Genomic DNA, 15071 nt, shown 5'->3' with positions numbered 1-15071 from the left:
TAGGTTTAAGGATATGATTCCTTCTTTATGTTCTCTAATGCCATATACCAACACAGTGCAGAGTAGCTACCTAAACTCTGTGAGATAGAGTATCTCGTCAATAGTTTTACATCCTCATTGAAGACAACTTTGGATGCTGTAGCTCCTCTGAAAAAGAGAGCTTTAAATCAGAAGTGCCTGACTCCGTGGTATAACTCACAAACTCGTAGCTTAAAGCAGATAACCCGTAGGTTGGAGAGGAAATGGCGTCTCACTAATTTAGAAGATCTTCACTTAGCCTGGAAAAAGAGTCTGTTGCTCTATAAAAAAAGCCCTCCGTAAAGCTAGGACATCTTTCTACTCATCACTAATTGAAGAAAATAAGAACAACCCCAGGTTTCTTTTCAGCACTGTAGCCAGGCTGACAAAGAGTCAGAGCTCTATTGAGCTGAGTATTCCATTAACTTTAACTAGTAATGACTTCATGACTTTCTTTGCTAACAAAATTTTAACTATTAGAGAAAAAATTACTCATAACCATCCCAAAGACGCATCGTTATCTTTGGCTGCTTTCAGTGATGCCGGTATTTGGTTAGACTCTTTCTCTCCGATTGTTCTGTCTGAGTTATTTTCATTAGTTACTTCATCCAAACCATCAACATGTTTATTAGACCCCATTCCTTCCAGGCTGCTGAAGGAAGCCCTACCATTATTTAATGCTTCGATCTTAAATATGATCAATCTATCTTTGTTAGTTGGCTATGTACCACAGACTTTTAAGGTGGCAGTAATTAAACCATTACTTAAAAAGCCATCACTTGACCCAGCTATCTTAGCTAATTATAGGCCAATCTCCAACCTTCCTTTTCTATCAAAAAGTCTTGAAAGGGTAGTTGTAAAACAGCTAACTGATCATCTGCAGAGGAATGGTCTATTTGAAGAGTTTGTCAGGTTTTAGAATTCATCATAGTACAGAAACAGCATTAGTGAAGGTTACAAATGATCTTCTTATGGCCTCGGACAGTGGACTCATCTCTGTGCTTGTTCTGTTAGACCTCAGTGCTGCTTTTGATACTGTTGACCATAAAATTTTATTACAGAGATTAGAGCATGCCATAGGTATTAAAGGCACTGCGCTGCGGTGGTTTGAATCATATTTGTCTAATAGATTACAATTTGTTCATGTAAATGGGGAATCTTCTTCACAGACTAAAGTTAATTATGGAGTTCCACAAGGTTCTGTGCTAGGACCAATTTTATTCACTTTATACATGCTTCCCTTAAGCAGTATTATTAGACGGTATTGCTTAAATTTTCATTGTTACGCAGATGATACCCAGCTTTATCTATCCATGAAGCCAGAGGACACACACCAATTAGCTAAACTGCAGGATTGTCTTACAGACAAAGACATGGATGACCTCTAATTTCCTGCTTTTAAACTCAGGTAAAACTGAAGTTATTGTACTTGGCCCCACAAATCTTAGAAACATGGTGTCTAACCAGATCCTTACTCTGGATGGCATTACCCTGACCTCTAGTAATACTGTGAGAAATCTTGGAGTCATTTTTGATCAGGATATTGTCATTCAAAGCGCATATTAAACAAATATGTAGGACTGCTTTTTTGCATTTACGCAATATCTCTAAAATTAGAAAGGTCTTGTCTCAGAGTGATGCTGAAAAACTAATTCATGCATTTATTTCCTCTAGGCTGGACTATTGTAATTCATTATTATCAGGTTGTCCTAAAAGTTCCCTAAAAAGCCTTCAGTTAATTCAAAATGCTGCAGCTAGAGTACTAACGGGGACTAGAAGGAGAGAGCATATCTCACCCATATTGGCCTCTCTTCATTCGCTTCCTGTTAATTCTTGAATAGAATTTAAAATTCTTCTTCTTACTTATAAGGTTTTGAATAATCAGGTCCCATCTTATCTTAGGGACCTCGTAGTACCATATCACCCCAATAGAGCGCTTCGCTCTCAGACTGCAGGCTTACTTGTAGTTCCTAGGGTTTGTAAGAGTAGAATGGGAGGCAGAGCCTTCAGCTTTCAGGCTCCTCTCCTGTGGAACCAGCTCCCAATTCAGATCAGGGAGACAGACACTCTCTCTACTTTTAAGATTAGGCTTAAAACTTTCCTTTTTGCTAAAGCTTATAGTTAGGGCTGGATCAGGTGACCCTGAACCATCCCTTAGTTATGCTGCTATAGACGTAGACTGCTGGGGGGTTCCCATGATGCACTGTTTCTTTCTCTTTTTGCTCTGTATGCACCACTCTGCATTTAATCATTAGTGATCGATCTCTGCTCCCCTCCACAGCATGTCTTTTTCCTGGTTCTCTCCCTCAGCCCCAACCAGTCCCAGCAGAAGACTGCCCCTCCCTGAGCCTGGTTCTGCTGGAGGTTTCTTCCTGTTAAAAGGGAGTTTTTCCTTCCCACTGTAGCCAAGTGCTTGCTCACAGGGGGTCGTTTGACCGTTGGGGTTTTACATAATTATTGTATGGCCTTGCCTTACAATATAAGGCGCCTTGGGGCAACTGTTTGTTGTGATTTGGCGCTATATAAAAAAAATTGATTGATTGATATCTTGGTTGTGTGCTTGGGGTCATTGTCCTTCTAAAATATGAACCGTCACCCCAGTCTGAGGTCAAGAGCGCTCTGGGGCAGAATTTCTTCCAGGATGCCTCTTTACATTGCTGCATTCATCTTTCCTTCAATCCTGACTAGTCTCCCAGTTCCTGCCACTGAAAAACATCCCCACAGCACGATGCTGCCACCACCATGCTTCACTGTAGGGATGGTGCCTGGTTTCCTCCAAACATGACATTCATGCCAAAGCATTCAATCTTTGTCTCATCAGACCAGAGAATTTTGTTTTTCATGGTCTGAGAGTCTTTCAGGTGCCTTTTGACAAACTCCAGGCAGGCTGCCATGTTCCTTTTACTAAAGAGTGGCTTCCGTCTGGACACTCTACCATACAGGCCTGATTGACGGGTTGCTGCAGAGATGGTTGTCCTTTTGGAAGGTTCTCCTCTCTCAACAGAAGAATGCTGGAGCTCTGACAGTGACCATCGGGTTCTTGGCCACTTCCCAATTAAGTCCCTTCTCCTCAATCGTTCATTTTTAGACAGGCGTCCAGGTCTAGGAAGAGTCCTGGTGGATGTGAACCTCTTCCATTTACAGATGATGCACCCCACCATGCTCATTGGGACCTTCAAAGCAGCAGAAATGGTTCTGTACTCTTCCCCAGATTTGTACCTCAAGACAATCCTGTCTTGGAGATCTACAGACAACTTCTTTGACTTTGTGCTTGGTTTGTGCTCTGACATGCACTGTCAACTGTGGGTTCTTATATGTAGACAGGTGTGTGTCTTTTGAAATCATGTCCAGTCAGCTGAATTTACCTCAGGTGGACTCCAATTAAGCTGTTGAAACATCTCAAGGATGATCAGTGGAAACGGGATGCACATGAGCTCAATTTTGAACTTCATGGCAAAGGCTGTGAATACTTATGTACACGTCATTTCTTAAATTATTTTAATACATTTGCAAAAATCTCAAAAACAACAAAAAATCACATAGTCATTATGGGGTATTATGTGTAGAATTTTGAAGAAAAAAAATGAATTTCATCCACTTTGGAAAAAGGCTGTAACATAACAAATTGTGAAAAAAATGAAGTGCAGTGAATACTTCCCCGATGTCCCTCAGGACAGGGTGCGACATTGTTTGTGTGAGACATTGCCACTTAAATCACATACTCTTTTGTTGTACAGATCTTCAGTTACCTGTGACCGAGCCGGACATCAACAATCGTCTGGAGTCTCTGTGCCTGAGTATGACGGAGCATGCCTTGGGAGGTAATGCACATGTTTAATTTCATACTAATCATTAATGGTAATGAATAAACGGCGGCTGTTCAGAGACCAAACAAAGTTGTGCTTTCTGTTAAACTAAGCTCTTTGTATCACTCATTTGTGTCACTGTTGTTTTTCTTATGAAGTACTAAATGGAAGAAATGTTTGACAGTAATCGTATGAAAACGTGGGTACTTGACACAAAGATAAGTTTATATTGACTTGCATTTGGATGGGCGTGGCCTGAATCAAATCAGATTGTGTATAAAACATTCAAACATAATGGCTTTTTTTTGTTTTGTTTTCTTAAGCTGGTCCAAAGTCAGCGCCCACTCCCACAAACCCAAATATCCACCAATGTGAGACACACTGGGCCTCAGTACTCAGCAAGAACTACTGGACAAGTGCTTCTTGTGTGTGTGTGTGTGTGTGTGTGTGTGTGTGTGTGTGTGTGTGTGTGTGTGTGTGTGTGTGTGTGTGTGTGTGTGTGTGTGTGTGTGTGTTTCAGTCAGCAGTACTGAAGGCACTGAGCTGAACCGGGCATAGAACAAGGGAGTGTGTTTAACTAAACAAAGACGACTCCCTCTTTACCCAAGTTTCAGCTTTTTTTTTTTTTCTTCTTCTACAAAGAAAAAAGAAGTGGCAAGCAAAGGTTCTTCAGCTGCTCCAAACATCTATCACAGGACCACATTGTTGTGACATGAAGTGTCACCACTTTTAGATGAGGTTTACTCTAGTGTGTGTACGAGGTCTGTCCATAAAGTAACAGTCCTTTTTATTTTTTTCAAAAACTATATGGCTTTCATTCATATGTTTTTACGTCAGACATGCTTGAACCCTCGTGCGCATGCGTGAGTTTTTCCACGCCTGTCGGTGACGTCATTCGCCTGTAAGCACGCCTTGTGGAAGGAGTGGTCCCGCCCCCTCGTCAGATTTTCATTGTCTGGAAATGGCGGAATGAAAAGGACTTTTTTTTCATCAGAATTTTTTTCAGAAACTGTTAGAGACTGGCACCTGGAAACCATTCGAAAAATTTATCTGGCTTTCGGTGACAATTTACGGGCTTCACAGAGAATAAGGACTATTACTACAGGTTTAAGGACCCCTTTAAGGACGCTCGGCGTGCCACGCTCCGAGCTGTGACGACGAGGCACAAACCACTGGATCATTTCTAAACGGATGGCTCTGTGGATACGAGACCATCGTGTGTTCTTTCTCTGGTTATCACAAGAGCTGGACATCAGCCATTTTCCGGCAGATTTCACTTTTAACAAGAGATTTTGTCATGGAAAGCCGCGCGGAGGCCTCCCGTGTCGCGACCGATTTGCTTTGGAAGCGAGACAAAGGAACACCTCCGTTTCGGAGTGTTAGAGGACAAGTTGGGACATGTCCAGCTCTCCACAAGTTCTCTTATACTCACTCGACTGGTAAGCACTGAAAGCCGAGATAGGCATGTCCCAACTTGTCCTCTAACACTCCGAAACGGAGGTGTTCCTTTGTCTCGCTTCCAAAGCGAATCGGTCGTGACGCGCGAAGCCTCCGCGCGGCTTTCCATGACAAAATCTCTTGTTAAAAGTGAAATCTGCCGGAAAATGGCTGATGTCCAGCTCTTGTGATAACCAGAGAAAGAACACACGACGGTCTCGTATCCACAGAGCCATCCGTTTAGAAATGATCCAGTGGTTTGTGCCGCGTCGTCGCAGCTCGGAGTACGGCGCACCGACCGTCCTTAAAGGGGTCCTTAAAGCTGTAGTTAAAGTCCTTATTCTGTGTGAAGCCCGTAAAATTTTCACTGAAAGCCAGATAAATTTTTCGAATGGCTTCCAGGTGCCAGTCTCTAACAGCTTCTGAAAAAATTCTGATGGAAAAAAAGTCCTTTTCATTCCGCCATTTCCAGACAATGAAAATCTGACGAGGGGGCGGGACCACTCCTTCCCAAGGCGTGCTCACAGGCGAATGACGTCACCGACAGGCGTGGAAAAACTCACGCATGCGCACGAGGGTTCAAGCATGTCTGACGTAAAAACATGTGAATGAAATCCATATAGTTTTTGAAAAAAATAAAAAGGACCGTTACTTTATGGACAGACCTCGTAAAATTAATAGTTAGGTAATTAATCAATCGGACAATTAAGTGTTTCCATGATCAGTCATCAGTCATTATCAAAGGAACAAAATAACTGACAGGTCCCACTCATTTTTTTCTTTTTCTTTTTTTGTTACATTTGCATATACTAAACAATTATAAAAGTAATCAACAGATCAGTCTCTGACATACATTTACTGGCCACTTCATTTGAGACACGCGTATGCCGTTGGATCCTGTTTTGCCCAGATCATGCCCAGAGAAACGTGCCACGTGGCCAAAATGTCTTTGCTGATGCATCCTCACAATGCAAGTGATGCTCCCTAAGTAACCCATCATTTGACACAAAGTCATTGCAGTGGTAACCATGGATCATCTGGAGAGACCTGGTACCAAAGACATTTAGACGCGCCTTAGGTGACTGGTTGGCGTTGAATTCTCCCAACCATACAGTAAGATGGGGCAGCACCAGGACCCTACAAAGATATCTGGATTGCCAAAGACCTCTGTCCATTAACCTCATGACTCTATAAACTTTTACCCACCATGTCTCCATCTCAGATGTCACGTTGCCCAGAGACATGAATATCACTGCCAAGATAAGTGAATGTCTGCACAACTTCAACACTTTCATTGCATACAGACACACTTCTGATGGCCTAGTCTCGGAAGTCATTGAAAGCCTGGATCTTAGTCTTGATCCAGGATGATCCAAACTCAGTTTTTTGGTAAGCACACCCACCCTTTGTGGTCTTCTACAACTGTACCTCATCTGCTTCAAGGTTTGATGTGGTGTTCTTCAGAGATGCCTTTCTGCAAACCTTGGTTGTAGTGAATGGTTATTTTCATCACCGGTGCCTTTCTGTCAGTCTGCCCGTGCTTCTCTGGCCTTTGCTGTTCATGGGGTGCTTTTGTCCAGGGACCAGCCACTCACTGCTCACAATGTTTCTCCTTTTCCAGACCGTTATGTGTAGATCATAGAAATGGTTGTGCATAAAAATTGCTGTCACTCATCAGTCATAATCAGCTTAGCCCATCTGGGACCAGCAGCGTGCCACCTTCAAACTAACTTCACTCGCTTTTATTCCACATTTTGATATTGGACACTCTTCTGGCACATTATTAGCTGTTTAAGTATTTACTTTAATGAACAGTTGAACAGGCTGTTGAGTTATCTTGTGTACTTGATTTTGCAAATGTTTTTCTTTAAACTTTTAAGATGACAAAGTCGAGAAATACTAGGTTTTTTACAAATTAATATAAATAAGTGAAATGTGTCACCGCTTTCACTTTTAATCATTTTGCATCATTTGTTTTTCGTATCAACACAACACACACACACACACACACACACACACACTAGTCTACTGTAATTTATAAGAAAGTTGGGTTGTATTTAATCGGGTTTTTAGAATTATTTTATTATTGAGTGATCACCAACACAACTGTCTTTGTTGTACCTATGAAGAAATCTTTTTTTATAGTGAGGTTTGTAACTTGATAAGTGGTTAGTTTCTTTAATCAAACTGAAAATAGCTGGGATAGACATTGATTTTCTGGTGACTTACTGATATTAAAAAACACACACTACATTTTTGTCAAAATTACAGGATTCCTGAAACTTTCGCACTGTATTTCATAATATAAAAGTCCCCCGTATATAAAAGTCTTCCATTCACTGTCATGATGCAGTTTTTTTCACCAAAGACCTTCCAGTTGTGCGTAGCTTGATCATGATGCAGCGTCTTCCTGTCCTGGCAGCAGCTGTCGCTGAAAGTTGCGTCCGTGTTTTGACAGATGGGCTCTTCACTTATGACAGTGGGGCTCTGGCCCCTCTCTGTTCACCAAGTCATAAAAGCTTCAGTCTGAAACATCAAAACACACTTTACTTGTGTTCTTTTATACCATAATAGTTTGCAGTCCAAACAGCAGTACAGATGTGGTTAAGAATGTGGGGCTGAGGCGAATCAATCAGAAACGAGAGGATTATCTTCTCACAGAAGTCAAAAGAAGAAAAGAATGAAACTTTTGACATCAGTATTTCATACTTCCTGATAGATTGCTTTACAATAGTATAAATACAAAAAAATAATGAATGCATTTTTTGTGTTAATGCACATGTTGGTTTTCTTTTTAAAATTTTCAGGTCGTACTAATTTTTTTAGAAAATTGTGTGGTGCAGTCAAAGTGCCTGCTTCTGTCAGGGTCATAATGATAAAATATTTTTACTTCCTCCACCCGACTGAGGAAGGCAGGAACAAATACCTGCTGTTACCCTCATCAGATCAAAGTATGACCATTTACTAGGCTCTGTATGGGCACATTTAAAACATGAATTATTGTGCATTTAAGCGAATATTCACATTTATTCTTCTAAACTGTTTAACCCGTTTATGGCCATATTTTTTTTTTTATATAAGTGGAAAAAGTTGCATTAGTACGTTTGAGATTTTTTTTATTGTGAGGAGAAAATGAGTGATACACTTCGGCAACAGTTGTTGCCAGTGGGGCAAAACGGGTTAATTAAAGGGCTGCCAAAAGGTAGTGTTGATTCCGCCTACCAATAAATGAGTAAAGAAATGCAGCGTGGACAAGACCCCACGTGACCCCGCAGGCTGAATGACGTCTGAATGCATCCCAATCTCACACACACAGTAGTAACTGAACAAACAAACTAGCAACTTGGCTAACTTTGCTTCGGGGGTCTTGTTAAAAGTATATTTTTATGGACCTGGTCATGGTTTGGGTGGTGTGTAGGTTTTAAAAGTTGTGACTGCTTTATTACCTCATATTGTGCAGTGGAGCTAACGTTAGTTAAGCTAAAGTACTTGCTAACAAGATAGCCTGCTAACATAAATTACACAAAAAAATTCACTTGACTGGCCCCCCAGTAATTTTTTACATGATCTGTTAGGCCAACTAATTGCACACCAAGCCCTATTATTACAGATATTTGTAATAAAATTTTCACCAAGCAGCCACTCGGCTCATGCTAACGTTAGCATGTTACATGATGCAGGCAAGTTCTAAAAGATAATGTCTAAAAGAAGACGTGAATGACAAAATCCATCATGAATCACTGTTTGAGGGTGCTTCACCTGGTCAGGTCCTCTGCCACTGTCTGAAAATAAACTTAGTAACACATCTGCGGGTAAACCGTGCTAAAACCACATTTCCCATAATGCATTTGCTGCTTGCAGTTTGTCCCTGTGTCTTCCAACAAGGGAGGCAATGTTGTTGAATTTTATCAGCAATAAAAAGAAAAAAAATAATGAAAGCATATAAAAATATATGAGCACTATTGGATAGTTTTAGTCCAATCATACAGCACTTCTTCAAGAATGACTTCACAATGACTGAACCTCGGGCTGCGCTGTGATCATAAAACCTGGTTTCTTTTTTCAAATTTTAGATGACAGAATCTAGCACCTTTTTAACTTTTTTATTATGCTTTTAATCTTTTAAACATGCTTTTTGATCCTTGATTTAATTTGTTTTGGTTGTTCATTGTTGAAGCACCTTGAGGCGATGTCGTGATTTGGCGCGCTATAAGTTAAATAAATTGAAATTGAATAGCAACTTCATTAATACGTTTCCCTTCTGTACTTCACATGAAAATTCAGTAAGGTATGTCTTCTATAATATATTCCAGTTCTAAGGTAGAACTATACTAGTGTATACTAAGGTATATCTAAAAAAGGAAGAGTGGAATAGAAGAGTAGAAAAAGTAGAGGCACTTAGGTGCCTGGTCTTGAGAACCAGGGATGGTAGGTTGAAAAGATTTTTTTTTTTATCCCATGGGAACTCATGTACAGAATATATATAATAGAATATAGAAAACATGTATAGAATAGAAGCTTTGTCATTGTACACATACAGTGATATTAAGGTGCCTCTCCGCAACTGAGTTTAAGAATAAGAAAAGGTGAAAGGAAGCCATCCCTATGACTAAATAACTAACTTAGCAGACCAGCTGAAAAATGTGAGTATATAAATAAGTGAAGATATGTACAATCAATCAATCAATTTTTTTATATAGCGCTAAATCACAACAAACAGTTGCCCCAAGGCACTTTATATTGTAAGGCAAGGCCATACAATAATTATGTAAAACCCCAACGGTCAAAACGACCCCCTGTGAGCAAGCACTTGGCTACAGTGGGAAGGAAAAACTCCCTTTTAACAGGAAGAAACCTCCAGCAGAACCAGGCTCAGGGAGGGGCAGTCTTCTGCTGGGACTGGTTGGGGCTGAGGGAGAGAACCAGGAAAAAGACATGCTGTGGAGGGGAGCAGAGATCGATCACTAATGATTAAATGCAGAGTGGTGCATACAGAGCAAAAAGAGAAAGAAACAGTGCATCATGGGAAACCCCCAGCAGTCTAAGTCTATAGCAGCATAACTAAGGGATGGTTCAGGGTCACCTGATCCAGCCCTAACTATAAGCTTTAGCAAAAAGGAAAGTTTTAAGCCTAATCTTAAAAGTAGAGAGGGTGTCTGTCTCCCTGATCTGAATTGGGAGCTGGTTCCACAGGAGAGGAGCCTGAAAGCTGAAGGCTCTGCCTCCCATTCTACTCTTACAAACCCTAGGAACTACAAGTAAGCCTGCAGTCTGAGCGAAGCGCTCTATTGGGGTGATATGGTACTACGAGGTCCCTAAGATAAGATGGGACCTGATTATTCAAAACCTTATAAGTAAGAAGAAGAATTTTAAATTCTATTCTAGAATTAACAGGAAGCCAATGAAGAGAGGCCAATATGGGTGAGATATGCTCTCTCCTTCTAGTCCCCGTCAGTACTCTAGCTGCAGCATTTTGAATTAACTGAAGGCTTTTAGGGAACTTTTAGGACAACCTGATAGTAATGAATTACAATAGTCCAGCCTAGAGGAAATAAATGCATGAATTAGTTTTTCAGCATCACTCTGAGACAAGACCTTTCTGATTTTAGAGATATTGCGTAAATGCAAAAAAGCAGTCCTACATATTTGTTTAATATGCGCTTTGAATGACATATCCTGATCAAAATGACTCCAAGATTTCTCACAGTATTACTAGAGGTCAGGGTAATGCCATCCAGAGTAAGGATCTGGTTAGACACCATGTTTCTAAGATTTGTGGGGCCAAGTACAATAACTTCAGTTTTATCTGAGTTTAAAAGCAGGAAATTAGAGGTCATCCATGTCTTTATGTCTGTAAGACAATCCTGCAGTTTAGCTAATTGGTGTGTGTCCTCTGGCTTCATGGATAGATAAAGCTGGGTATCATCTGCGTAACAATGAAAATTTAAGCAATACCGTCTAATAATACTGCCTAAGGGAAGCATGTATAAAGTGAATAAAATTGGTCCTAGCACAGAACCTTGTGGAACTCCATAATTAACTTTAGTCTGTGAAGAAGATTCCCCATTTACATGAACAAATTGTAATCTATTAGACAAATATGATTCAAACCACCGCAGCGCAGTGCCTTTAATACCTATGGCATGCTCTAATCTCTGTAATAAAATTTTATGGTCAACAGTATCAAAAGCAGCACTGAGGTCTAACAGAACAAGCACAGAGATGAGTCCACTGTCCGAGGCCATAAGAAGATCATTTGTAACCTTCACTAATGCTGTTTCTGTACTATGATGAATTCTAAAACCTGACTGAAACACTTCAAATAGACCATTCCTCTGCAGATGATCAGTTAGCTGTTTTACAACTACCCTTTCAAGAATTTTTGAGAGAAAAGCAAGGTTGGAGATTGGCCTATAATTAGCTAAGATAGCTGGGTCAAGTGATGGCTTTAAGTAATGGTTTAATTACTGCCACCTTAAAAGCCTGTGGTACATAGCCAACTAACAAAGATAGATGATCATATTTAAGATCGAAGCATTAATAATGGTAGGGCTTCTTGAGCAGCCTGGTAGATGGGTCTAATAAACATGTTGATGGTTTGGATGAAGTAACTAATGAAAATAAACTGAGACAGAACAATCGGAGAGAAAAGAGTCTAACCAAATACCGGCATCACTGAAAGCAGCAAAGATAACGATATGTCTTTGGGATGTTATGAGTTATTTTTTCTCTAATAGTTAAAATTTTTGTTAGCAAAGAAAGTCCATGAAGTCATTACTAGTTAAAGTTAATGGAATACTCAGCTCAATAGAGCTCTGACTCTTTGTCAGCCTGGCTACAGTGCTGAAAAGAAACCTTGGGGTTGTTCTTATTTTCTTCAATTAGTGATGAGTAGAAAGATGTTCCTAGCTTTACGGAGGGCTTTTTTATAGAGCAACAGACTATTTTTTCCAGGCTAAGTGAAGATCTTCTAAATTAGTGAGACGCCATTCCTCTCCAACTTACGGGTTATCTGCTTTAAGCTACGAGTTTGTGAGTATACCACGGAGTCAGACACTTCTGATTTAAAGCTCTCTTTTCAGAGGAGCTACAGCATCCAAAGTTGTCCTTCAATGAGGATGTAAAACTATTGATGAGATACTCTATCTCCCTTACAGAGTTTAGGTAGCTACTCTGCACTGTGTTGGTATATGGCATTAGAGAACATAAAGAAGGAATCATATCCTTAAACCTAGTTACAGCGCTTTCTGAAAGACTTCTAGTGTAATGAAACTTATTCCCCACTGCTGGGTAGTCCATCAGAGTAAATGTAAATGTTATTAAGAAATGATCAGACAGAAGGGAGTTTTCAGGGAATACTGTTAAGTCTTCTATTCCCATACCATAAGTCAGAACAAGACCTAAGATATGATAAAGTGGTGGGTGGACTCATTTACTTTTGAGCAAAGCCAATAGAGTCTAATAATAGATTAAATGCAGTGTTGAGGCTGTCATTCTCAGCATCTGTGTGGATGTTAAAATCCGCCCACTATAATTATCTTATCTGAGCTAAGCACTAAGTCAGACAAAAGGTCTGAAAATTCACAGAGAAACTCACAGTACGACCAGGTGGACGATAGATAATAACAATAAAACTGGTTTTTGGGACTTCCAATTTGGATGGACAAGACTAAGAGACAAGCTTTCAAATGAATTAAAGCTCTGTCTGGGTTTTTGATTAATTAAATAAGCTGGAATGGAAGATTGCTGCTAATCCTCCGCCCCGGCCCGTGCTACGAGCATTCTGACAGTTAGTGTGACTCGGGGGTGTTGGCTCATTAAACTAACATATTCATCCTGCTGTAACCAGGTTTCTGTTAGGCAGAATAAATCAATATGTTGATCAATTATTATATCATTTACCAACAGGGACTTAGAAGAGAGAGACCTAATGTTTAATAGACCACATTTAACTGTTTTAGTCTGTGGTGCAGTTGAAGGTGCTATATTATTTTTTTCTTTTGAATTTTTATGCTTAAATAGATTTTTGCTGGTTATTGGTGGTCTGGGAGCAGGCACCGTCTCTACGGGGATGGGGTTAATGAGGGGATGGCAGGGGGAGAGAAGCTGCAGAGAGGTGTGTAAGACTACAACTCTGCTTCCTGGTCCCAACCCTGGATAGTCACGGTTTGGAGGATTTAAGAAAATTGGCCAGATTTCTAGAAATGAGAGCTGCTCCATCCAAAGTGGGATGGATGCCGTCTCTCCTAACAAGACCAGGTTTTCCCCAGAAGCTTTGCCAATTATCTATGAAGCCCACCTCATTTTTGACTGGTGGTTGGCTCTCACTGCGGTATTGTATCACTTCCTGTTCCGGAGCACAGCGGTGTTGTTCTGTATCTGTTAGCTGTTTAATCTGCGCAGTTAGATTGAGCTAGTTTATCTAGATTACGATTTGTTTCCCAGTGTAATCTTTACGTGCCTTAACTAAAGCACTCCTTCTGCCTGAATCACCTCTAAATTATTTACACATTATTCACTTTGCGTGTTTTTAGGAATCCGCTAGGTTAGCGTAGCTACTAGCTCTTAGCGGTTTTAGCATGGCGGCTTTCTCCTGTCTCTCCCGCACTTTTCTGCTCTGGGTGTGAAATGTTTAGTTATTCCTCGGCCTCCTTTAGCAGTAACGGTACTTGTAATAGTGTAGCTTATTCGTAGCTTTGGAGGCCAGGCTGGGCATTGGAGACTCGGCTCCGCACCGTGGAAATTCTACAGCTATCCAGGCCCCTGTAGTCGGTGCGGACCAAGGTAGCTTAGCCGCCGTTAGTTCCCCCCTGGCAGATCCCGAGCAGCCGGGAAATTTGCTTGATTTTCTTAATCTTGAGAACATCTCTCTGTACAATTTCATAGTCGAAAATGAGTAAAGAAGAAGGTGATGGCATTAAAAACACCTGCTCAGTGGTACAGAGGCTGTGTATTTTGTCATATGTTGATTTGTGTTTGAGTCCTGTATTCTGTTTCCTCCTCGTCAGATGGCGCTGACCGCACATCAACAATATGAAAAGAAGACCTTATGGAGAGCAGCTGGAAAGTGAACGCTCACCTGGAGGTCACCAGCTCTCCTGACCCCTCACCCTGTCGCCAGTGGTAGACCTTAACCAAAGGACTGGGCGGGATCCACGTAACACAAGAGAGCCAGTCAGCAAAGGGCTAACACAAGCTATCACGCTGACACATCCATCAGGTTGGAAAAACACACGTCCTGCTACCTGTTCACGTGTTTAAAAGTGGCCTGGATTAGTGTGTGAACAGCACCCCATGGAGGTCAGAGGAAGTACTGCAGACCAGCCAGCTGCAGCAGAAAGGAGAAGCCGGAGGCCCAGCAAGCCTGGGCTTCTGTCCCCAGTGTCCGACCCTCTGGTTGCTGCACATCGACATCGTTCAAATCCATAACAGTACCTCAGAGCCAAAAAATGACATGAACTACCAGGACAAGAAGTTTTTGGGATTTATTTTTCAGTGAGAAAGGCGTGTCTAAGCGAAGATGCCCGTGGAGCATCAAGAGGCCTCGTGCTCACCACCGGGTGTCAAAAACCAGTTATTTGTGTGTATCTAATGTTTACATAATGATTCTACTTTCAAAGGGTACAGAAACGTGGAGGGTTTCAGGTATGAACGATATCGTTTTCTCCCAGCTTTACATCACGCCAGATAACAGCCACAGTGAGTATTCTTCATTTTACTGGCCAACAGAGACGGGGTAAGAGCGACGGACGGAGGTAGAGAAGATGAGTAGAGATGGCGGGGGTGGAGGGGGGAAGAACCCCAAAATGG

General features: G+C 41.1%; 1 protein-coding gene across 1 annotated transcript in view; it reads left to right on the top strand.

The window, feature by feature from the left end:
* The window catches only part of samd4a (sterile alpha motif domain containing 4A), a 218707-nt gene that overhangs the window by 203141 nt on the left and 495 nt on the right, over positions 1-15071 (top strand). The window contains 2 exon segments of the mRNA XM_034163535.1: positions 3756-3839; positions 14270-15071. The exon segment at positions 14270-15071 is cut by the window's right edge and continues 495 nt beyond it. Of these exon segments, the coding sequence (XP_034019426.1) occupies positions 3756-3839; positions 14270-14298 (113 nt within the window). The 3' untranslated portion in view covers positions 14299-15071.

This window comes from Thalassophryne amazonica, chromosome 2, assembly GCF_902500255.1.
Source record: "Thalassophryne amazonica chromosome 2, fThaAma1.1, whole genome shotgun sequence".
NCBI lineage: Eukaryota > Metazoa > Chordata > Actinopteri > Batrachoidiformes > Batrachoididae > Thalassophryne > Thalassophryne amazonica.
The sequence above is the reverse complement of the archived record's forward strand: the minus strand, read 5'-3'. Positions and strand labels throughout refer to the sequence as shown.